We start from the raw sequence: 26,576 nt of genomic DNA on the forward strand, positions 1-26,576 counted from the left end.
CAAGTTTATGCTTGCGCAGTGACGGCAACAGCTTGCATTCTCATATGTGCAGTATATTTGCACTTTTTTTCATAAAAACCAAACAAGTAAATGTGCGAAGTGTTATACTAAATGAATTCGATGCAAAAATGCGATCGTTTTGCAAAATTTGAGCAAGAACAGTGCAGGGATGAGCACAAAACCTTTTTGAGAACACGCGCAGCGAAATATTCAGGACCCTGTACTTAGGCTGATGCGGCCACTTATTAGCGTTTCTCTCTCTTACGCTCGTCTAGTATACCTGTGTTGAAACCAACAATCGGCATGTCGTATAAGCTCACGTCGAAATCATGCCGTCGTCGTCACGCGATGGTCGTCACCGTCGTCTTGCTGATGTCGTAATACGCACGCTCCTGTCAGACACAGAGCTATTTGTATTACACAAATATGTACCTGGTAACGCTTTGCGCAATCCCAAACGAGCCCGCTACATGCAAATGTTTCGCATAACATTGATTCCCACTGTGCGTGGGATGAACCAGCCCGATTCAGCACACTTGTGGATATCAGTGTAATTATCCACACTATACCGAAATTATAAGTCATCCTTTATAGTTCTTTTACATGACTTTTGATCTGCGTTCTGTAGATTATGCGATGTTGGCGGAAATCACAGAAGTCAAGATACATGTGCAGGGTGCTCTAAACGCTTTCCAGCACTTTTGCCGATCATCATAAGTTGCAGCACTCTAATACATACATATAACTACAGCGCTGTACTCTCGTATAATCAATTCTTCCCAACACAAGTTCCATCATTAATGAAATAGGGGGAGTCGGGACCGTCACAGCAGCATATGCATTGCTATATCTCGCTGTATAAACAGCTTCCTGAATGTCCACTTGTATAAGTCGTAGGATTGTATACCTCCGTATCACGCATAAGTATTCGCATGTTTTGTACAAACACTCAAGCATGAAGCACTATGCATTATTGCTCTTGGCTTGCAAGAACTAAGCTTGGTTCATATTTTAAAATGTTAGTTGTTCGCTCTAGAATATTGAATAGCTCTTAAATATTGAACCCTTTTCAAAAAATAAACCAATTGTGAGTAGCGTTTCCTCGTCGTCGTGTCGTCTTTTCACCGTGTGTTCGTCCTTTTTAGCGCTACCATCAGTTTTAAAGAATCGCTGTAGAAGCTTGTGCATGACCATATATGGAAAAGTTACAGATTAACAACCGTCAAAACCCCGAAGCTAGACTAGCCCGTGCGCTATAACAACAACCGCGGGACTGGGAATTAAGCCAGGGTTTTTTCGGGAGGACAACGAACTAGAAGACCGCAATATTAATTAAGGAAATTAAAAAAAATAAGAAAAAAAACGCAGGAACAAGAAAGAAAGGAAGGGAAGCAGGAAGAAAAGATGTGTTTGAGGATGGTAACTGGGCGCATCCAACGCAGCGTAGGTCGACAGTCAATCGTGCTTCAAGCGCCGCACGCTTCACAATTAAAATATTTCGAGGATTCACGATCGAAACACCATGTAGCTTACCAAAAGTGAAATAATGCAGAAAAGAGCAAGCAAGTTGTGACTGCAAATGTGTGCCAAGCATAAAAGTTGTCTTCACTTTTGTGTCCAGCTGCATCAGTGTACACGTGCAGCGCCCTAAAAAGTGTTCACTGCCAACTTTCAAAGGAGTAATTTCACGACGTGGCAATTCCACTTCCACAGAATAATTGCATTTTCCCTATTATTATTAGCTATTGTCGCTGTTGTCAATTGAGATAAACTTAAATGTATAAGAAAATCATGGGGTATATACAATGCCATATATACAGAGTGACCCGTTATGCAATATGATACGAATACCGAATTTAGAAAAAAAAAAAAAAAAAAAATTCATCTCGCTTTTATTACACCCACTCACCTTGCCGTTTTAATCTATCTTGCATGTAATTCTCGGAAACTTCCCGTTCGTCGTGCAAAATTAACTTTTGACGCAGATGTAACGAAAGTCTGCATTAAAAAAGAAAGATTAAGAAAGTGCAGCCAACATTTCCTAACCTTATAACGGCATCATGGTGGCTCATTTAGTGTGGACACCTGTTTCACATTATTTAGCACGCGTTTTGAATGAAAAGGCTCTATTGTGCGTCCCGCAAACAGCTACACTAGCACGAAAGCAGTGTGGCACTTTCGTATGTTCGCGCCTTAGATCACATGACATTGGGTAATGTCGTCAATAGGACGTCACATCTCAAGCACGTGGTATAACGTGAACACGTGGAGATTGCTACTCTCTCAGTGACAGTTCGCTTGGTTCGCCCGTGCCTCCTAGCTTGCCGCCACTGACCTGAGCTGCGTGACAATGTTTGCGTTCGTGCAATACGAATTCGATGGCAAGACGGCTGTCGTCAAGCACTGCGCCATAAGCGACTTCAAGCCCAAGAACGTTGCCGATTTCCAGCCAACCAAATCTTACAGCGTTTACTGGCCTGGAGACGACAACACAGACGGCGACTTCTATGAAGCGCGAATCCTGCATCTCTCTGGTAAGTGACACGTCAAGCTCCATTCGTACCCTTTCGTAGTGATGTCCTGGATCGAAGAGCGTGCGTTGTGTATAGGCAGCGGCCGTAGTGACATAACTTAAGTCGGGAAGCAGCTTATCTAGACCTTTTCACACAATGTGTGTTACGCCTCGAAAGTGGCGGTAGCATTACCTGTATGTGCATTCACTTGGAGTCTTTAATTTTCAATATACGCTATCGCACAATGATTGCACCATGAGCATTTCATGTAGGCGTGCTTCAAAACGGCTGTAGAGTCTCCAAAAGGCGGCGTCTTTCCTTGGATTGTAACGGCGTTGTCGTGCTTGCAGGAACATTATGCAAGTAGGCCTTGTAGGATATTTGTGTCTGCGTGTGTTTGGGTTGCATCCCACAACGTTATATTATCTGCAGAATCGATGGAGGAGATGCAGGCCTACATGGAGAAGCGCCCCAGGAAGGTGTTGGTGGACTTGCCAAAAGGGCGAAAAAGGAGCAAAGAAAAGGTAATAATGCCTTGTTGATAATTGCATTCGCTGCATGCAAGGCAGAAGGCTAGAGCACTTAATATTATGTGCTGAACTGCCTTACGTCTTCAAAAAGTAATGACAGTGATGTCCAACCTGCACGGAAGTCAATGTGATTGCATCACACATACTACAGCGAAAAGAATGGTAAAAAAATTTTATGAACACCTGCAAGCATTCCGCGTGCTAATTAGTGATAGTGGAATAAGTCAGTAAGTGATGCACCACCATTCACTTAAACCAAGCACTTTCCACCTTCATAACACTCTGTAGATGTACTGCAAGTCAATTTCACATCGCCTCTAAGACAACAGTGTGCTGATAAGGCAAAAGCAGACAGTTGGGCAAGTTTGCATGGTGACAAAAGAAACAGCTAGAAGAGACAAATGCGATGAAAGCGAGAGGGTGGAGTGCCCACTCTGAACTTATAACTGATTCAAAATCTTGTGACGTCTGCAGGAGAAAGAACAGAATGCAAACACAATTTTATTCTTAATAATGTTTTAGTTACTTTGGCAGCTGAGATCAGAAATTTTTTCATGGTAGGTCACAGTACAAAGCCTTCACAGAATAATTTTACTATGTAAACTGCAAGCCTTTTTGTAATTGAAGCCTTATATATAGCATTGTGCATGCATAACATACTCCATATTACCAAATAGTTGTCTAAATAGTAAAAAAGGTTTCATGTTCTAGTCCATGCAAGTTCTCCCACATAAGCTGCTGCATGCACAGGTATATCAAAAGCAGTGATTAAAATAATGATATTTAAGATGCGCCACATGCATCTTAAAACAGTTGTGGTTGAATCTGTGCTGCAAGTTTCAGTAACATGTAAAGTGCTTTATCTATATGTGTATACATCATCATCATTAACCTACTTTAAGTCCACTGCAGGATGAAGGCCTCTCTCTCCGATCTCTAATTGGCCCCTGTGCTGTGCTAACCGATTCCAACTTGCACCTGCGAATTTCTTAATTTCATTACCCCACCTAGTCTTTTGCCGTCCTCGACTGCATTTCCCTTTTCTTGGCACCCATTTTGTAACCCTAATGGTCCACCGGTTATCTAACCTATACATTACATGCCCCACCCAGCTCCTTTTTTTTTTCTCTTAATGCCAATTAAAATATTGGCTGTGCTCGTTTGCTCTCTGATCCACACTGCTGTTTTCCTGTCTCTTAACGCTACACCTATAATTCTTTGTTCCATCGCTCTTTGTGCGGTCCTTAACTTCTTTTCGAGCTTCTTTGTCAGTCTCCAAGTTTCTGCCCTATATGTTAGCACCAGTAGAATGCACTGATTGTACATCTTTCTTTTTAGTGATAATGGTAAGCTTCCAGTAGGAATTTGAGTATGTCGGCCGTATACACTCTACCGCAAATTTATTGTTCTATGAATTTCTTTCTCATGATTGGGGTCCCCTGTGAGTCCTAGGTAAACATATTCCTTCGCGGACTCTACAGGCTGACTGGCGATACTGAAATCTTGTTCCCTTGCCAGGCTATTGATGATTATCTTTGTTTTCTGAATATTAATTTTCAACCCCACTCTTGCAAACTCTCTGTTAAGGTGCTCAATCATTTGTTGTAACACGTCCCCAGTGTTGCTGAACAGGACAATGTCATCTGCGAACCGAAGGTTGCCGAGATGTTCGCCGTTGATCCTTACTCCTAAGTGGCCCCAATTTACTAGCTTGAACACTTCTTCCAAGCATGCAATGAATATCATTGGAGAGATTGTGTCGCCTTTGCTGACCCCTTTCTTTATAGGTATCTTCCTACTCTTCTTGTGGAGAATTAGGGTAGCTGTGGAATCTTTGTAGATATTTTCCAACATATTTATGTAAGCCTGCTCTAATCCTTGATTAAGTAATGCCTCTATGACTTCTGGTATCTCTACCGAATCAAGTGCCTCTTCGTATTCTATGAAAGCCATGTAGAGAGGCTGACTAATCTGCAGATTTCTTTATTACCTGATTGATTACATGGATGTGATCCATTGTACAGAATCCCTTCCTGAAGCCAGCCTATTGCCTTGGTTGACTGAAGTCCAATATTGCCCTTATTCTATTGGAGATTGTTTTGGTAAATATTTTATATAATAAGTAAGCTAATGGGCCTGTAATTTTCCAATTCTTTAACGTCTCCTTTTTGTGGATTAGTAGAATGTTGGCATTCTTCCAGTTCTCTGGGACCCTTGAAGTTGTGAGACATTTCGTATAAAGGGCCACAAACTTTTCAAGCATGTGCCCTCCATTTTGATTAAATGAACTGTTATTCAATCTTCTACTGCCACTTTTCCAAATCTGCCGGTAGCCCTCAATGATTGGCAGAAATTATTTTGTGTCGTGCCCATTTTGGCAGTCGTTGTGAGCAATCGGGTTCATGGACTACAACTTTGCTATCTGCCACACACGGTTTAAACAAAATTCTTGTATAGTAATGGAAACACCTATTGTATGTGAATTGGTTAGTTTATTGGTGTTATGAGTGTACCATTGAAATCCCAAGTCGTCATCATAATAATATGAGCACCTTTAACTAGCATGCAGCAGAAATATGGAATGCAAATTCTAGCTTTCTTTTGTTTGTGAGTGTAACAACATCTGCACCACATCTACAGAAATATCATTTCAGCTTTGTTTTTATTGCTTTTCACATTGAGTTGGTTATTGTATATAGCTTTGTTTGTGTTTTACTTTTATTCTGCAGTAGGTAGGTAAATAAAGTCGTGCTGCATTACACTTAACTGTTACATTCTGTGCAGAAAGTGGTGTGCGTTCATTTTGCCAGGGCATCTATTGTGCCTTATTGAACTGCAGGTGGAGCAGTCCCAAAAGAAGTTAAGGACTCAAGTACGTGAGAGGTCGGAGCTGCAGCTGGCGGACGAAGTCCTGCAGGACGATGAGTCTGACTTTGTCCCGAGGAGTGCATATGCAGCTTTACAGCTGCAGCTGCAAGCTGTGCAAAATGAGCTGGACAGCTTGCGCGCCCAGTTCACTGAAAATGCTCAAGTAGTCTCCTCGGCACAGCAGGTTCCTGAGGATCAAGGCAGTGCCTTGCCAAGAGGCACTTGCATATGTGCCGAGGAGCACTACAAGGAGCTGAATGAAGAAGTGCGGCAGCTTCGTGCCAGGAACATGGAGCTGCAAAAGACACTCTGTTATAAGCTTTTTCAAAGTGGTGAGTGTTTTCATTTCTTGAATTTTGGATCATTACTGTACTGTTGGAAAATTCGCACGCCAAGTATGAAGTTGATCCCATAAAAATGTTTAGGGCCCCATGTTACATACAGTGTAAACAAATGCAGGATATTTCATATTTCTGGTTTAGTTGAGGCTATTGGTTCCTGTCTGTGTTGCCTGGTTCACTTCAGTTATATTTTCCCTGTATTATTGTTTTTCGTGCTTTACTGGTTGCAGCTGTCAGGTGGCATATCGTCCTGAGGAAGGTCAGTCTGTCATGTGCTCAGGATTGAGTGTATTAGAAAAGGCCTATCGACTAGGCCACTTGACTTGGTAAAGCCTGGTGTTGGGTGCGAAGTAGAATGGGCAGCTCAGGATGGCAGACATGGCTTAGAAATGAATATTTACATATGGAGTTTGGTAGCAGTACATGACATTGCACCAATTTACTGCTTTCAAGACTGGACCATGCTTTAAAGTGTAAAATAATGCATTTTAGGTGGAAATTAGTCATGACAGACTCTGCCATTGGTAGTTTTGCACTCATTTGATTTTTCTATGAAATATTCTTTCCATTGTGACATTTCTGAAAAATACTTTTAAAAAAAGGCAGGCTTGAGCAATTTGGAGGACTTTCATTGGGCATAGAGTGACCTGGGGGGAGATATTCTGTAAGTGTCCACCTATTGGACACGTCCATTTCTTCTGCTGCTGAAGTTCTGATTGGCCAGGGGTCGCCTGTCTCCTTCTGATGCATAGCCCAGCCCAGCCAATCGGAACTTCAACAGCAGACAAAACGGACATGTCCACTAAGTGGACACTTAGAGAATACCCCCCCCCCCAGCAGTATCGTCAAACCTCAATGTGGACCTAGTGCTCACTCCTAAGGGAAAGTTGGAACGCAGAAATTGTAATTGATATTCGGGACAGTCCTGCAAATTCTAGGAACCTTTGTGAGCCTAGCATTGTTACTGCCATCTGATCATGCTAATGCAGCAAGAAGCACTGAAGCAATGTTTGGAATTTTGGTTAAGTGGAAACACGTAGGAAATGCTTGAGATCCTTTTGCTATGTGATCAACAAAAGTCGGACAAGAGCTCTTATCCATTCTTGAAGCATCGTCTCCAGCCTGAGACATCTGTTGTTTGAATGCTGTTAATGACTAGTGGAAGTTTATGTATGTGGCTTCAAAATGCATAGGAACAGAAAAATTATTTTTCTCGGTAACCACTGCTTCAAGTTTGATTAGGTTTACTGCATTTAATAAGAAACGTTTATCTAGGGACTGCAGCAAGGGTATTTTTATTAGGCCATCAATTTTTCATATGAATTGTTAAAAATTGCAGAAATTCAGAAAATGAGAATATTTAGCTTACAACTTCGTAACTCGACAACAAAAAAAACCATTTCACAATTCTGTAAATTTCACCTTATGACATATAAATGGGACAAGGTTGATGTATTATGTGCCTTTAATTTATGGGTTGGACTTTTGCAGAACCCCTGTAAACATTTAACCAATTCATATAGGCTGTAAAATCTTAATAAATTTGTCTGATTTAGATGGCTCTAATGGATGAAGTTTACAGAACTGTGATGTCTGCTTTTGGTGCTGAGTTATGGATTTGTAAAGTTCGTGCTTCTGTTGTTGGAAATATTTTTCACATTATATTCCTAAATCAAAATTTCTTAATCATTAGAATTTAACTCTCTTAAGTGCAGCGAATTTTATTACAATTGGTCGAGCAGATGTTTTATGAAAACGTATTTGCATTTTGCGTTATTTCAATAAAGAACTTGGTGTTGGCCACAAGTTTCTTCTTACGACTTAATCTTTCTGTGAACCTCTTGTTTAGAGTGCTAGATAGATGAACAATACAGAGCACAATGGTAAAGCGATATGCCTTCTACAAAGAAGCTAAATGCAGCAAATTTGTGGTATAGCTGTGAAATTTGGTGCATCTGCTATGCACATGTTGCACCAGCCATGCTCTGTACACAGAAGTCGAGCTTGTTGGCATTTGCAGAGATCATTGCCTTTTCAAGGCTAATTTGTTTCATTGTTTGTTCCCCAAGTGAAAATCTGAATGAAAGGAAAAGTACAAATTGTTTTCTTCAGTTTTCTTGGTGTCTCATAAAGGGAATTGCAAGTGGTTGTGAAAATATATCAACTAGAGCTGGTGCCTTTGCAGAGAAAAAGCATGCAGATGAACTGCAATAAATAAGTGCCTCAGTTAAGAATGTACTTTTCAAAGCATTGCACTTACACCAAAAAGGCAATGTAGGGGCAAATTTGGTTGAATTATGAAGTATTCATATTTTCTGGCCAGAAACTTTGCCTCCATGAAACAAACTATGCTAAGATAAAAAGTGAAATTGTTTTGAGCTTTAAAGGGAAGCTTAAGAGTCTGTCGAATTCAATAGGACACTCATATACGGTTGCGGGAACCTTATAAACCATGTAGGTAAATTTTTTTTTTTTTTTTTCAATTAGGAGCGACGTAATCGTCGGTTAAAATTGCGCTGTAGCTCCGCTCCCCGTCGTATGCCGCACGCTGCTGCTGACGCTGACGATGCGAGCGGAGACCGGAAACCACGGTGTTGTGACAACACTAGTGTTCTGTTCCTTCGCAGCCTCCGCGACCGTGCCTGACCGTGCTTGTTTGTGCATGCGTGCCATCGTAATCTGCTTCAATCGACCCTGCATTCCTTTGCTGGTGCGTCTGCGTGTATGTAGAGTGGTAGTCAACGTGCGCAGCATCAACTGAAGTGGTGGGCCGATCATGCTGGCTTTCTGTGCAGCCTACGGTTGCACGAACACCAGCGGCCGCGACGATGTTGTCTTCCAAATGCCATCAAAGACTACCAAAGAAGCATTTGCACTCATGAACACATGCAAAGAACTAGTATCAAATTACCAAGTGCACCTTAGCTTGATACATACGTATACGGCCAGCCCTGCAATTCGGCCTGTGCAGTTGCTGCATATGGCCACAGAATGAGAGAGGACAACTTGCCACTAGCAGGCTTTCTAAACGCAGCGCGAAAAGATCGGAGCAACAAAAACAAAGACTGCACGAGTGCGGACTGACTGATGATAACTGGTGTTGGAAGGCCTTATGAATTCACGAACTCGCCCAAACCTGGATTTTGATTTACTGCGAGCTCCTTCGTGTTAGCATGCTGAACGGAAGGTGCATGTTTATCTCCCGCCCTTGATGCAGGTTTCGTTGCAAAGCGCCGCTAATTTTCTATTTGCACGTGTGTTGTAAAACAGCCTGCAGGCAGCTACCATAACGCAGTGCAAATGTAGAGTTTGCATGTGCTGGAAAGCCGGCACACGCCAGGACGCTACACTCCCCCCTTCTCTCGCGCACAGCGAGAAACCGACCGTCTCACGTAGCCGACGGAATTCGCCGCCTTTACGACTTCGGTTACGAGTAGTGTGCGGATGGCGCACAGATGAAAGTCACTACACGTACTGCATGAACTGGGAAGCTTTTCACGCATTTAAACCGTCTTTGTAGATTGCCGACAACTTTGGACAGCGCGCAAATGCCGACGATCGCATCCCCGCTTACGTTCCACGAGGAGGCATGCAGGAACACAACACTACAGTTGTTTGACCGGAAACGAGCTCACTAGATCGGCGAAAGATCGGCGAGATCACTAGATCGCTTTGCAAAAAACATACTCGCCAAAGAGCATTTCCAACACGAGGAGATCCCAAGACTTCGCTTTCGTTCGCGTCGAAAGCACTGCTCGCACCAGCATCGTTTGCTTCTTTGAGAGGCCGGCTCTTCGCAATCGGCTCGTACATGTAGGGAGTAACGCCGAACTCCTCAGAAAAACGCAGTCTCTCTAAACTTTCCATTACCATCTCAGAAAAACAGCACCAAACTACGTGGCACCGCGCTTCATGTGTAGCGGCAGCGGTTGGTTCGGACGAACACTAGTGTTGACGTCACGAGGCGCCCGACCAATCACAGGCGGAAACGAGACGTGCGAGCTCGGCGTGTCCGCTGCTGCACTTTTCGTCGAAATAAAATATATTTCAGCTTTCTTTCGCTCAATTTCGATACGATATTCGAATTCGGAGGGTTGAAAACTATTATGTACAGATGTTCACTCATTTTTTCTGGAAAACCTTTCAGCTTCCCTTTAATGCTCATTGCTACAAATGCTAGAAATGTTTGTGTTACCACCACTTCAGTGTAAGAACTTGTAATGTATTTTGACACTGTTGTGCAAGCACAGTCAGTGTTATTGGAGATTATTGCTCTGCAGACATCTGTTATTTCCTTGACTCATATCAACACTGCTTAAACAAAGAAACATAAGGGATCAACTGTGCTTCCCAAACGCAAAAGTTGCACTAGGAGAAATGTTTGTGTTCATTGCTAGCATTGGCGAAACGACAAGCAGTAACAGCTAGCAGCATCTGTTGCTATGTTGTCTTAGTTTTCTACTCCATTCTCTGTTTTTGACTTGTGCTTTCTTGTCAATGGGCTAATTAAACATTATGTCTTTGTGGAGTACATACTATTTCATATAGAAGTTATCATTTGTCATTTACTGGTGCCAGTCATGATAAGTTATGACATTCAGGTGCTGGTAAATTGTTGACAGCTCAGATGCCTCCTTCAAAAACCTTTCAGAAAGCAGAGTTGTCTATGCCACATCGTTCGATGTGTCAGTACGGGCGCAGCCGGACCCTGTCACCCCTTCGAACATTGGAGGCAAGTTCTATCTTCTGCTGTGTGTTCTAGTTTAATCTTCATTAGAAGCACTATTTTGTTTTCCGCAGTAAAGTGTATTGAAAAAAGAACAAAGAATGACTCAAGAAAGCATTTTTTTTCTGTATTTGATGTAGCATAAGGGCCATTATGTATCATCATATTGGACTATAACATTCCAACTGGAGTGCTTGTATAGCATGCAATGATTACATTTTCAAAGCATCATTCAGCCTTATTTTATATCCTGTGCATATGTACTGTTAAAAAGACAGTGAAAAATTTTGTATAGAACTTGGGAAATGAGCTTGAAGTTAATATAGTCTATTTCATAAATACCTCGCATTCAAAGAGTGCTTCAATGCATTCAGTAGAAGTGACCTTATTGGCATTCAAATTCACCGTTAATCCCCTTCGTATTCCTTGTGCTCCTTCAATGCCATGCACTGCAAAGGCTATGCCAAGTGCACTTGTGCTCAGTGAGCTGCAGTGAGCTCAGCTAGTGGGCTCATTGCAGTACCCTGGGGCAGCCGCAGTATCTACGCTATGTAGCAGACGCAGCAACATGTAACTGTAATGCATATATGCAGCATTTGCTGCATGTACAACACTGGCTGGAATGTGCACTTGTGCTCATGTTCTCCAATCTGGCTGTGCAATGTGGTGTGGACAGGCTTTGTCCTGAAACAGCTTGACTGAATAATAGTACCACATCGAACTTGTGCATTCTTAATTTAGCACTATCAATAGCTCAGTAGGAAGCGATGTCTGCCAAGGCATCTAGCGAGGAGCAGCCAGGAGTGAGCACGCGCTGGCAAACGTACGTGGGGTCTGACCCTAAGTTTAATATGGTTCAAGGCCAGTTCAATATTCAAAACAAGTTGAGAGTAATGGGTTTCTTCATCAAAACTAATAGCTGGGTAGTTGGTGTGGTTTCATTTTAACAAAAACCTGTATGTGAAAGGTGCGGACGAGCAAAGAAACGAGAGTTGCAAAACAGTCCCGTGTTTGTTGTTTCTTTGCTTGTCCATGTCTTTTTCACGCTGGTTTTTTGTGAAGATGAAAGTAATGAGACTCAGCGGCTACGACACTGATAAGTGGTGTGGCCAAAGTTTAATTCTTATGCCGCGCAAGAGCAGAGGATACCGTAAAAACCGGACTATAGGTCGGACCGGAATGTAGGTCGATTCCCCAACTAACAAATTCTAAAAATGAAAAAAATCTTTTTCAATGGCAAAAGTACCGAAAGACACCCTTACCTTGAAACAAATGCAACTCATGCACAATAGTGACAGTATTTATTTAAATGCTACTCGCATGTGCACCCGGTCAATTTTTAACAGTATCGCGCGACCATTGACCCGTGTGCTTGTCAGCACCTTATTAACGGCGCTGAGCGGTGAAACAAACGAGACATGCGCATGTGTACACGTGCGCTTACTTTCGCTATTTCACCGCTCTGTGCCGTGATGACAAGGTGCTGACAAACATGCGGGTCGATGGTCGCGCCATACTGTTAAAAATTGGCCGGGTGTACAGTACACAGAAGGGCACAAAGTGCGCAAGCGCTACTACGAACCAGAGCAACGCCTTTGATCAGAGTCGTCCAAACTAGAGTCTGATGACGAGTGCTTCTCGCTGCCCAGTCCAGAGATGCGCGCAATCTCTACCGCTTTCAAACGAATGCATTCGGCAGTCACAGGCCGCGATCTTAAACGCAGCGCCCGGACGAACTCCGCAACCTTGTCTTCCAGTTCTGTGGTCGGCCCACGAAATGACGTTTTCTGTTGGTTTGCTGCTTCTGCCTCCGCCAGTACCGAATGCTCTTTTCGGATACTCCAAATTCGTTCTGTGCCGCGAGGTCGCCGTGGGCTTCCACCCACCTTGTCGACTTTTTCTTGAAGGCGACGATGAATTGCCGTCGGCTTCCGCTCATATTGAAACAAAATGTGAAAAAGCAGCCTTTAACCAGTATAACTTTGTAACAATGTAAACGCAAGTTGGCAGTGCCACAATGTCGCCACGCCGCGCTGCTGCTCATGGCCATGGCGAAGGTGGCTCTTTACTTCATCCGTCCATTGTTGCAAGACTTTCGTAGTTTTTCTGCCAATGTCTGGTATAAAAGACGAGGGTTGACTTTTCGCAATGGTTTTTTGAAAAAAGTTCGACTTATATTCCGGTTTTTACGGTAGTTGACTTATTTCCGAAGTACGTAATTCTTATGGAAATTCGAAAGCATATTTTTGCTAACTTCAATTTCTATTAAACTGTGTTAATAAATATATACAGCAACATTAGAAACAAGTGCACTGATCTAAGCATCCTTCTTGCTATTGGCCAACAGCAGCCTCATATGGGAATGTGCTATATGACGAAATATGGCACCCGAAAAGAGTGAGAAGGCTTCTGTTGAAAAGAGTGTTTCAGAAAAAAGGTGAATTCATGGTCTGCTTATGATCTCCATATGCACAACACAACTGAGCTCCACTGTGCATGAATGGAAAATTTGACTGACGTTTATAGCAGTGTATCCTTTCTGCGTACCCGCCGTGGTTGCTCAGTGGCTATGGTGTTGGGCTGCTGAGCACGAGGTCGCGGGATCGAATCCCGGCCACGGCGGCCGCATTTCGATGGGGGCGATATGCGAAAACACCCGTGTGCTTAGATTTAGGTGAACGTTAAAGAACCCCAGGTGGTCGAAATTTCCGGAGTCCTCCACTACGGCGTGCCTCATAATCAGAAAGTGGTTTTGGCACGTAAAACCCCAAATATTATTATTATCCTTTCTGCAGACTGTTTTTTCACCAAGCCCAAGGGGTGGTTCAGGAGTTCTCTAAAGCAAAAAGATGGTTTTTATCCCCAAAGAAATTTGTTGCGTTACAGAGAAATTGCTGGTGTGCAGGATTCATATTAAGGCTGTACTTGCAACTTACTGAAGCACCTCTTATTGAAACTGATGATATGGATCCAGCATAATGTGCAGCCTTGCGCTCACATACACAGCATTCCAAGGTAAAGTGTCAGTAAATTTAATAACACTATGCTAGCTATACAAATTGTTCTTGCACAGGCACTTCAGCACTTTTGCCGAGCCTATATTTGCAAGAGTCTGGAGATGCACAATTAATGAAAATTCGTTGATTATATTTTTTTGTCACATTCGTTGTGTACATTTACATAGGAAATTTGAAGACTGTCATATTTGAGGACAACTACATTTTGTTTGGTTCTTATGAAGTACTTCTGTTCCGTTATATTCATAATAAAATTTGGCTCTCTCTGTGTGAATTTCACATTTAAAGGAGAGGGAGGAGTCGAAACAAGGCAAACCCATCATGTGACATAGCATATTGCGTATATCATGCCAGTGTAAAAGCCAGGCAAAGCTGATAACAGCTGTGCTCCTGCTCCCAGAATGCAAAAGAGGTTTTTGCATCAAGCTACATCATATGCAGTCTTTTCCCTATCTATTAAGATTATCTCTGCCCCTGAAGGTTAGATTAGCATACTGAGTATGAAATTGATATCCGGGAACACCAGTGCTTTAGTAGAATCAAAGTGAAGTTGCCTTTACATACAATTGCCTTGAAATTTCTAACACAGTTGCAAAATAAAAAAAAGTTTCCAAACTTTCGTTAACCATGTGTTGGTTTGCTGAAATTGTGTCTGCTGTGAACCACACAAACCACTTCTGCAAACATTTGTGTAGGTTGCATAAGGTATTTATTAATCTGCACTTTATCTTCGCAAGCACTGTAATGTTAAATGCAATAAAGGCACTTGCTTTGTGATCACTTTAGTAATGATGTCGCATTGCAGGAATGTATTTGTAATAACAGTGTTTGTTCCTATATGGTCTTTCAGCAGTTTGTGTTTTGATATTCTAGGGTCCACAACCCGCGTTGTGCCAGCACCAAGGGTGCACTGTCAGACGGGTAAGTCATTGTCTAATAATACAGGCGATTTGCATTATGCAGTACTCATCCTGTTATGTTGTGTTCACTGAAGCCATGCATGCCCAGCACACTGATGGTACCTAAGCTACTGTAGAGGGTTTTTTTTCCCACGGCCGTCTAATTTCTTGACGTAGCTCACAAGTATTCCCTTTCTGTAGGACGTGCAAGACTCCCACTTCATAGGCCCACCGTCTCAGAGGAGTTGGCCCAGAGAGGTAAGTAACGTCCATGCTTTAGCTTGGAGCTTACATTGTATTATGCAATGCTAAAGTGGTAGGTCAACATGGCAGACCAAACAGGCAGCTGTTTACAACTTTTTTTCCAACTTTTGTTTGTCACAGTCTCAACTGGTGCACATTTATTCTTTTTTGTGCATCCGTTACTGTTCTGCTCTTGTGTAAGGTTACTTGATTTTCCTGACTGCGAGCACAAAGGAAGAATCCGAGTGGGAGGCAGTTGAGGAAGGAGGAATGAGGGGCACATGCTATTTGCAGCAAGTTTGCACTGTAGTGTGCTATATGTTAGTTTTCAGTGGTTACTTTTCCTTCCCTGGAGGAACACATATAGTACTTGCAATTCGGGGCACTTGAAAGAACTGCAGATGCCAACCTGCCAACTCTGCTTAATTTTCTATAAAGGACAGCTGCCATGCACAACTTCAATTTTGTATAGCCTTGTACACGTGATGCTCAGGTTGTGTGTTTTTCTTCCATTGGTGGCAAGTTTTTCGACTTTCATTTCCTTCTTTTTTGAGGAGATGAATATAATAACAAACGCTTCCCCTTTATTTTAACTTTGCATTTCAGTTCTAAATTTCATAAGTTATCTGCATACTTTCTTCGTAGGGCTTTTACTAAGATGCAGAAGGGTTGAAATTCGGGCCAATTGGTACATAATTGAAGGAAAAATAAGTCCCAAAACACAAAGGACAAGAAGAGAGGTTCACACCACAACGGCTGGACTATCAACTGAGCTTTATTAGAAATGGCGTAGTCCCAGCAAGGCCAGCAGAGCATGCACAGCAACAGCATCACTAATCACAGAGCATGAAAAGTCAAGTTATCGCATCTGTCGTGACCGAACTAAAAAGGCTAATTCTTTCTCAAGTAAGCGCACCGAGGTCGTACTAATGACGGCTGAATTAGTACAACCTCATTGCGCTTACTTGAAAAAGAATTAGCCTTTTTAGTTCGGTCACGACAGATGCGATAACTTGACTTTTCATGCTCTGTGATTAGTGATGCTGTTGCTGTGCATGCTCTGCTGGCCTTGCTGGGGCTACGCCATTTCTAATAAAGCTCAGTTGATAGTCCAGCCGTTGTGGTGTGAACCTCTCTTCTTGTCCTTTGTGTTTTGGGACTGTTTTTTTCCTTCAACTATGATCGAGCTGCATGGTTTAGTTGTACTGTACAAAATATAAATATCAGGAATATATTTCACATAAACAGTAGTGATGAAGCTATGGCTGAAAATGCAACATTCTCTTGTGTGAAAAGAAAACTACAGTGCAGTACATATTCTTTTTACATTTATACCTGTAATGGTGCTAGCTGTTTCTGAAATAAGTTTGGCAGCATATTCCACGTCATGTTACAGCTTAGCACAACAGCAGCACCATTGCCAAACCTGAAGGAAACTGTTGGCAGTGTGAAACACTGATGCACTTGTGCATTGATGTTTTGCATGCTTGATGATGTTTGTAAGAGGTGCTTGCTTATTTAAAGTGCAGCGATTTCACTTTCTATGGACTCTTTCACTTTTGCAAGTCAAACCATAATTGATCATGGCGGAAACATCTAATAACCTTGTAATTGGAAACATCTTTGAGGTACACCAAGAAAGTGCTTGAAATTTCCCATATTCAGTGCCTAATTTTCCCAGCTAAGAAAGTAAATATAGTAGAGCTAGCTTAGTGTCAATAGGCAAGTAAAAGCAATCAAGAAATTCTGTGATATGTTTAATATCAGGTGAGTAGAGAAACTAAGGAAAATAGGCAACCATCAGCTAAATGGCGGGTGTGTGTAGTCGTTGAATATAGGTGCAGTAATTATGCGAATATTTTTATTCCTCAGAATCTGCAACTGTCCAAAAGGATGCTGCTGCTGCTGTTGCTTCAGAACCTGAGATTCCTCAGAACTACGATGCTGCAGCATCAAATTTTAACAGCTTAGAAGAGTTGGGTGAGGAATATTTATATGTTAAATGATTTGTTTCTACTATATCTGTCTTCTGGTGTATGTGGCATTGTCAACATATTTGTTAGGGCAAGTTTTACAAACAGTGTGAACTTGTAGAAGGGAGTTGCAAGGTGTTTATCAAGATTTATTGGTGCCTTAGGTTCGTACAGGGAAGCAAAGGATAAGAGGTACTAAGATAAATATTCACATTCATTTATTCTCCTAGAAAGCTGGAATTCAAATTCTTTATGTGTTTTGTAGGTTTTGCACTCACTTAAGTTGATTAGTGCGGAGATATGGGCTTATTGGTATGTCATCATGAAGTTTTTTTGGTGTAGCGCAATTAGTACATGGATGTAGAGCAAGAACAAGACTGACCGTTTGTGGGTTCTTTTCGTTATCTGTGCACTAGTTGCACTACACCAAAAAAGCACTCATGCAACTTCTAGCTTTTTGAAAAAAGGTTCTAAGCAGCTTTCATGTACGTTACATGCTTCCGGTAGCATATTCATGTGTATGAGGTGCTAGCGATATTACAATCCATGCTGCCATGCATTGGTCTTGTGTTTGGCTTAGCTTTACTATGTTTGCTTATCTAAGCACTGTTACAGAGATGCTTGTGCATAAAGCAGTTGGCATATGGCTCTTGAATGAATAACCTAATTTTTAACCAGTATGAAATAAAGAAGCCACTGCTTTTCAAGCATGGTTCATGGGAACTCATTTTTTCTGGGATGTAATTGAGGTAATTTTCATGTACTTTGCGTGTATTTTACAGTGCTCTCACACTCAGTAGTGGTGAATCTGCTGCGTCCTTCTGTCACAGGTGCTTGCGAGTAGGTGTTTTCACTGCCAGCCTTCTAAAAAAAATAAGTAAATAGCACTGGAAGCAGCTGATATGATAGAGATCATAGTGTGACTGAGTCATGCATTGATTCATCTGAAGATGCAGCCACCACAGCAATCTCTCCACTATTTAAATCTGTTTGAATGAGTGAGACAGTCATTAGAGTATGCATCAAACTTTTGTTGTACATGCAGGCTGTGGAGTGAAAGGAGATGAAAATTTGTGGCACGTTTACAGCCTGGTGGATTTTTTTAAAGCCTTAAAGGAGTAATCACACAAAAAATTTTCTATCCTGCTTTTTCTGGTGCAATAAGTAGCTAATGACCCAGTCATCACGACACGAAACATCATTGGCTTCAGAGCGTGACAGGCAATTATTTGGAGTCTTGTCTGTAGTGACCAGTCCAATTTTTGGTTTCAGAGAGCTGCAAGATAGGACAAACAAGGAATGTAAAAACAGTTGGACACGTGATCGCAAAAAACTGTGACGTGCTCGCGGGCGTGCGAGATTCGTGATGCTAGTTGGTCTGCTACGCCTGCACATGCTTTGCGATGTCCTCGCCATCATTGTTGTTCTCATTTTCATTGCCCAGCGATGACTATTTCCTGGTTGCGCAAGTCGTCACCGTATTAGACGTGGTCAACCACTTTTGATTGGCTCCACTACAAAACAGCGACTTGGAAAGTGTGACTAGCGACAGCTATCATTATGCATACGCACTGCTACAAGAAGTACGAAGCATTCGTCGAGGGCGCTTAAGGAATGAAGCATATTCCGGAGCACGAGACAAGACAGGATAAAAGTTGGCACAGCATCAGGCTTGGGAACATAGTCTTGGGGGAAGATCATCGAACAGCTTTGGTTTTGTTTATACCAGGCATGTTTGAAATGAAATGAGCAAATCTGGCTGCTCTTCAGTGGGGTACATTCTAAGCATCCAGTGGCACGCACAAACTCGGCCCACTTCTGCCACTTATCACACCAATGGTATAGCGAACGAGCAAGCCAGGTGAGCTGGCGACCGCTGGCAAACGGCATATAGGCCTAGCTCTCTGGATGTAGGATCCGAGGCCGATGGCCCTTGCGACCCCCCCACAGCTTGTAATAAAGCACCTATATTCGTCAACAGAATCAATGCCTGCACATTTATGTCGCTCATAAGAGACAATATTATTGGTTTTCCCGATGCCATTGGTAGCGATGAGAAACCACGCTGGCCAGGCGAGCTGCTTCACAGAGACGATTGCTGTGGGGGCTGCGCTGACTGCTTGCGAGTCAAAATCACTCCAGTGATTTACTATATTGCGCATCATTTTATAACATGCACACTTCTGAAGTCGCTTTACTGCACGAGTTACTTTGTGTCGGAAAGAAATTTTTGCTGATTTTTGTGCCGCTGTCAGCGGCGAGAGATGTCAGTGTCGTGACCAGGGAAAAAAAGAAGACTGGGATGTTCAGAGCGGCGAGAAACTTGCTCGCTGGACCCGTTGCGATGACATCGCAAACCCGTAACGTAGCATTTTCTCGGTTGTGTACGATCCTTCCTAGATGTCGATGTCGCGAGGTGCTGCGTTTTGCAATTGGCTGCGCACACATACTGTAAAATTGATTTTAAATATGTTCTAAGCTGTATTTGCCGTTGATATTTTGCAGACGATGTATGTGTGCCCACATAAATGAATCTTGCATGTTAACCCGACTTCGAAATTTTGTGTCGGTACTCCTTTAATGTCTGAAGCTGCTTAGGTCACTCAATATATGTGATAAATTTGTGGTTATTCTGCAGAGTCTGTGGAAACCTCGGCACCATTACCATTGGAAGATATAGGTAAGAAATAGTGTGCTACTGGTAATGTTGTGAAGGAAAAACATTGTTCAATTTTATATCTTGTGTAGAACCTAGCTCAGTGCAGAAGATTTAACAGCTTTGTCTTCCTCGTGCGAATAGGAAACACATGTTAGTCATCATCGTCATGATCAGCTTATTCAGATTGTACACGTGGACCACCTTTCGTACTGGTGGCCAGTTTACACTTGTCCCACCTCAGCCAAACCCATTTTATGCTTGAATATTTGCGAATATTATTGCTCCAATCCATAGCACTTGGGAGAATAAGAAATGATGAGGCAGTAACACTGATCTGGACACCCTGCCACCAATAAGGGAATGGCCAAATTGCATTATATGTCACCTTAAAAGCACATTTCAATACAAACCATTCTGTGCTTCTACAAGGTACATTTCTGGAAGTTTCTGTCTTGCCTTGTTGGGGGGCCTCTTTCACAAAAATTGTCTGGTGGTGGTTACCCACTAGGGTTACCCAGTGCAACAGCCTGATGGAATATCCATTATGCCACAGGCGCATGCATGGCATTAGAGAATAATTAAATCCTGGGGTTTGACGTGCTAAAGCCACTTTCTGTTTATGAGCCACACCATAGTGGAGGACTCCGGAAATTTCGACCACCTGGGGTTCTTTAACGTGCACTTAAATCTAAGTACACGGGTGTTTTCGCATTTTGCCCCCATTGGAATGCGGCCGCCGGGGCTGAGATTCGATCCCGCGGCCTCGTGCTCAGCAGCCAGACACCATAGCCACTGAGCAACGACAGGTCATTAGAGAATAGCAGCCTACCACAATTCCTCACATGTGCAAGCTACTGCTTTAAAATGCTTGACATACATCGCATTGCATAGCAAGTTTGCTCCATCAGGCAAGCATGCACCACTTTTGTGATTGCCGCAGTTCATCCGCCTGTGAGGTTAGCCTTGGTCATACCGGAATAAGTTGAATGTTTCATCTCTGGTGAACAAGAAATCAGTTGCCTTGCCATCCTTTGCTGTTGCCACAAACACACACCCTATACAAGCATGTTGCACCATTTTCATGGATCCCCAAATGATGCTATGCGGCCCTAAAGTTGTTGGGCAAGTTGGTTGATACTTGAAACCTGCCACGGTGGCGTTGTGGCTGTGGTGTTGGGCTGCTAATTCCGAGGTTGTGGGATCAAATCCGAGCGGCGGAGGCTGCATCTTGATGAGGGCAAAAAGCAAAAACACCCATGTACCAAGCATTGGGTGCATGTTGAAAAACCCCAGGTAGTCAAAATGAACCCAGTCTCCAACTATGGCGTGCCTCATAATCCGATCGTGGTTTTGGCATATAAAAACACTACAACCTAGTTTTCTTTTATACTTGAGGAAGGTGGCATGGCATTGCATGGCAAATAAAATGCAAAGAACATATGGTGGGGCAGCATGGGCTGCTCACCATATGGCTGCCTGATTTATTGCAGTCTTGCTGGCATGTTTTTTCCAGTCTTGTAGGGGCTGTGATGAATTGGTTGTGGGTGGCGCCTACGCTCTCCAGTGTGTTCTTTGTTCTATTTGCGCTACATTAGTGTCCCTATATGCTAGATGGCTAGTTACCTAGCTGTGTAATGCTTTGCCTAACATTGATTCCCACAATGTGTGGGATCTGCATAATTGGCTGCCAGAGGGCTATAAAGATTAGGACACAAAGGACAGGAAGTTTATGTACTTGAGCAGCATCCTTGGTTTTATTAAAGGCAAGCTTTATGAATTTATTTATCCCTTAGGCCCTGAAGTGATGTACAATTTTCATTTTCTTATTTCTTGAATAATTTTTAGCTTTAGTTTGTTCGTTTAATGTTTATGAAAAAAATGTACACTTGGTAGGGTAAATACTCTGCTGACTGTGACTGTTTCCATTTTCTTACCACCCTTTCTGTTACTATAACAGGGTGCTAGTTATTCGTTCTATGCAATATATTATTTAGTCCTAGGAATTCTATTATACCAATTTCTTTGTTCTTGCTTACACTGTTTGTAATTTGTGCGTTAGAAACCTCATTTTGTTGTGCAGGCGATCTTCATTGTGAGGAGGCTGTAGATTTTGAGCACGCCACCTCAGACTTTGTGATAGGCTCCAGAAGAGATGACGGAAAGGTAATCACACCAAATTTATTAGCTGCAGATATTGCCTGAATGTTGCCACAAAGTGATCAATTCAGCTGCAGCTTGAATGAGCTGAATTTATTCTGTGACAGCTCGCAGGCATGCATATGAAAGTCCTACCTGTACCTGCCTTTCGGCAAGACAGTCGTTGGGCGATTTTCAACTACTACACAGCCTGACTCAGTGGTTGCAAGCCACGCAGTAAACAGTGTGCTGGTCAGCCAGACCAGCACATGCACCAGCAGTTTGCGACCACTAAGTCCAATTTTTGTAATTTTCAGTTTTTGTGAGAACTTTTAAAGAAACTCTATGGAGAAGCCACACTCTCCATTTTGTGTGCATAAGTGATATATTGTGCATTCAAGGAAATCTGGCATGACACTAGTTATGGAGTTGACAGCTAGCCCTCTGATAAAGCAAAAAAAAAAAAAGTGATATAGACCTGTCAGTGCTTCTAATTTGTGAGTGATTATTTCTTTCTGTAATGCAGGTTTATGCAGGCAGTGGCTTCTGGTTGGACCAGAAAGCCTGGGACTGCTTGTTTAGTGCCTCGACAGATTCTATGTTTTGCAGAAGCGCTGCTACCGTGTTATGGACGGCAGAGCAGTTAAAGACGAGGAGTGTGACGGGGACACTTTCGAACAAAGCCCGTTCGCTTGGCTACACCGAGGCAAAGCCACCACTCACGCCAGAAAAAATCTCGTCTCTAAAGGGTATATATCTTTTTCCTGTGGCCTTTAGAAAGTTTACATATTGATCTTGTGCATGTTTTATATTTTTATTATAATGTGGTTTATTCTACATAAAACTGGCACATCAATTTTGATTAATTGCCTTGTGTTATGTTCTACCATTGAATAATGGAAACAAAATATTTTAGCTCTGTTATTTGTGCATGTGATGGCCAATTCAGTATTTGTGCAGCAAAAAGAAAGTTGAAGGCTTGTTTATTTGAGTTATTGTTACCATGGTCTTTCAGCCGATAGTACAGTAAAAGCTCGTTAATTCGAACCGCAAGGGGAAGCCGCTTCAGTTCGAACTAACAAAAGTGAAGGAGAACAACAGTACACGGCGATTTGGAAGTAGTAGGGCATGCCAGAAATTTAATGCTTTAAAAAGTCCGTGATCGTAGCCTGCCTTTTTTCCTTGAAGGTGACAGCTAGCACTTCTTGCTCTAACGAGCTAATGTGGCGGAAGGCCTCCTCTTTGCCTTCTTTAAAACTGAAGAAGAGACGGGCAGCATTCAATCCAGCCATGACCTCCGCAGCGGAGGGCCTCACTGGCGCGTCGTCTTTCTCCTCCTCCTCGTCACTGGCAGCGACAGGTTCAGCGCTTCTGACCTGAGAAATTATGTCCTCATCTGTCAGCGCACCACACACCACTGCACTCTCGTCCATGTCGACAAAGTCAGCAAAGGAGATGTTGTCCAAAACGTCCGCCATGGGAGCGGTGACGCCGTCTTCGGGCGCAGCTGGCTGGTTTCCTCCTTGTAGAGCTTGTGCGCCGAAGCCACAGTGGCGATAGCAAGTTGCTATCGTAACTGCAGTTACTTGCTCCCAAGCACGCACATGCATGTGTAGCGCACTTAGGAGCGTCACCTGATAATTATTGCACAAAATAATTTGCTCCAACAAATGGCGCCGGTAAAATGATTTAAAATTTTGAATGATACCTTGGTCCATGGGCTGCAGTGCCGCTGTAGTGTTAGGTGGAAGGAAGGCTAGCTCAATGGCCTTCGTCTCAATGTTGACCTTATGAGCCCAACAATTGTCACCGAGCAGGAGGACTTTCCGTCCACAACGCTCAAACTTTTTGTCCATCTTCGCTAGCCACTGTCCGAACAGTTCCCCCGTCATCTATGCCTTTCTGTTGGCCGCGTAGTCCACCGGGAGGGACGGGATCTGGGTGGCCAACGTAGAACGGAGAGGAGGCAGCCGCTGCTGCCTTCTGGCTGACCCCGCGCCGGTTAGATCTTCTGCCGATTTTGCTTTCTCTCGCCGTTCTCTTTGTTCCGGAGGCGATGCAGCCTTGTGTGTATGCAGGAGGTGCGCTTCTCTGGCAGTGTGCCAGGCGCCATGCCGCCGGCACCGTGGCGCGTAGTTCGAATTATCCATGGCGGAACCTTCTCGCGCTTGAATTAATGGGCTTTTTTATACACAGACTTCTGGGGAGCTTGACCAGACAAAATCGTACAGTTCGAATTATCCATAAATTCGAATTATTGAAGTTCGAATTAATGAGCTTTCACTATACTTGTCTGGCAACTGTTTTCTATATTTTGCTCTTACAGTGAAACCTCATTAAACCGTAGTTGGCCGGAGCTCGGGAAAAGTACTTACTAAACAGCAGTACTGCTTAACCGAAATAGCATGAGATCGCCCACTTACCTGTCAAAAACTGAACTCTGAGAGAGTGCGATGAAAGGGGGAAAGAACAAGCAGTATTTATTCACTTTGCGCAACAAAAGTGTTATTTTCGTTTGATGCCGTGGCGGCCTAGCAGCAACAACAGCGGCCTGTCGTCGGCTCACTCATAATTTGCTCATTTGCGCAAGATGCGTGAGGCAGCCAATCGCAGTCGAGAATTCTGATACGCATCGGGCTTGATCATGATCAAAAGTGTTCACTGGTGTTACTGAAGCTGCGAGCCAGCTTTTCAGCCAGCCCCCTCTTCTCGCCAAGCACTCGCATGACAAACTTCTCATTGACATTGCATGTTCTCCATGCATGCAGGCGGTAGCGCTGCAGAAGTTGCGGGGCGCCTTTTTCATTGCCGGGTGCTGTTCTCATCGTGGCGATTGCATTCATGAGGCTGACGTAACGCGCAGCTTCAGCTGCCACTGTCGGGCCTGAATCGTCCGTGCTGTCGCTTTTCATGTCGTCTTCGTCACTGTCGCTGGTTGACACTTTGGCAACAACAGAGGCAACAATGGCGAAAAGTCGAACCTTGTAGCCGACATCTCTTCACGGTCGCAGCAGCGCTGCCAAGCAACTTCGCATTCTAAATGCCACGCACCGTAGCCAACAGTAGATCCTTGTTGTGCGCCAGCACCGACTTCTTCGTATCACGTTCGATAGCACGAACGATGCCTATTTGTTCTTCTATGCTGAGCACTCGGCGTATTTTTTATCCGAGCTTCCGTATGACGCGAGTCCTTCTTTGCACGATGCCACAATGCTCTCTAGCGTGGCGCCGAAATGATGTTGATGTGGCTTCACGCGCAAACGCACAGGATGCTTGGAGGCCGTTCTGATTTCTGAGGCGTGTTCTGCCGGGCTGCTCGATGGAGACCACGCACTGCTGTGATTGTGCGATCAAAAGTGGAAACGCTACTTGTTAACCGATATGCACGCAATAAGCTGGTACGGTTTATGCGGATACAAAAAATTATTTTCAATGGGCACTGAGTCGGCGATTTCACTGTACTACTTTTAAAACGAAACTACTGTTTAAGCGGGTACAGTTTAACGAGGTTTTACTGCGCTAGATTTCTGACTACAATTTTGCACAAGAACGCAAGCTGCAATCACCGATGCATTACTGAAGTTAGTGCAGCAACTTGCTGCACTTGGATAGTTAGCCATATCTTTATTTGTCATCACTGTAGGTATACTAAGATGCTCATTATGGTCAGGTGTTAACAGTGCTCATGCATTGCAAGTCATATGGAGCAAAATGTGGTACTATCGGCATCAAATAAAACGTGAACAGTGGAGAGCATAACTGAAGGGTTAGGGTGGACCGTCCAGTCATCACCATCGGCAGGCGTGCTCATCCGGTTTGAATATACTACATGATGATGCTCCCCCTTTTCGTTTCTGTTCTGGCTCTCTTTTATTTGAATGTGACAGAACAAAAATTGAAGAAAACAGAAGCTAAAATATCAAAGTACAGGGTGAGTATTATTGCCCATTGCGGTGAAACCGTATATGCTATTGGTGTCAAATGAAACGCAGTGGTACAGTTTGCACTGTCGTCATTACTCTGCCATAACCTTTCGCTTTCAAATAAAAGAGAACCAGAACAGAAACTAAAATATTGCAGTATAGAGGGAACATCATTGTGTAGGACGGTCAAACCGGAAGTATGTGCACGTCAATGGTGTCGATTGCATGGGCGCAGACTTTACCTTCAGTTAGGAGCTCCGTTCGTCATTTCATGTCGATAGTATCTCACTAGCAGTAGGTGTAACAGCTTTTATACATGGATGCCTCATAGCTTCATATTAGATATGAAGTAATCAAGCACACCACTGTTACACACGACTGTGCAGAACAATAATAGCGCACTTATTTTTTTTAAGGAAATTAATTCATGCGTTCACAAGCAGTAGTGGCTTCCTTTGCAAACTAAATTTGTCTTTGCCTACATACTGTGCTTCAGTGACTTCTGAATGTGCCCATGGAGTAATAAAGAACTGTGCTTAGTTCTGTGTTTTCTTTATGAGGTTAATAGTTTCACTTTCTATGCAGCGATGCTTGCCATCTACATGGGCGACGTGACAAAGGAGGTGGCGGACAAGCGGTTGAAAATGGTCCGCAAGCATTTGTCACAAAAGCTTGGTGACGTGCAGCGGCGCTGAATTGTGTGTATCAGCCACGGACATTAAGGTGTTCAATAAATCTATCAGTCGGA

The 26,576-nt window shown here is 43.2% G+C and overlaps 1 protein-coding gene across 1 annotated transcript; it reads left to right on the top strand.

Moving 5' to 3' along the window:
* Positions 1 to 76: 76 nt before the first annotated feature.
* Positions 77 to 26,576, top strand: LOC129382374 (uncharacterized). Its single transcript, XM_072285838.1, has 11 exons — positions 77 to 2,534; positions 2,946 to 3,037; positions 5,883 to 6,243; positions 10,904 to 10,984; positions 14,869 to 14,916; positions 15,096 to 15,152; positions 17,010 to 17,117; positions 19,749 to 19,790; positions 21,850 to 21,932; positions 22,432 to 22,654; positions 26,414 to 26,576. Exons 1-11 carry the CDS (start codon positions 2,351 to 2,353, stop codon positions 26,521 to 26,523), a joined length of 1,389 nt encoding a protein of 462 aa, XP_072141939.1. The 5' UTR covers positions 77 to 2,350; the 3' UTR covers positions 26,524 to 26,576.

The sequence above is a fragment of the Dermacentor andersoni genome, unplaced genomic scaffold (genome assembly GCF_023375885.2).
Source record: "Dermacentor andersoni unplaced genomic scaffold, qqDerAnde1_hic_scaffold ctg00000259.1, whole genome shotgun sequence".
Taxonomy (NCBI): domain Eukaryota; kingdom Metazoa; phylum Arthropoda; class Arachnida; order Ixodida; family Ixodidae; genus Dermacentor; species Dermacentor andersoni.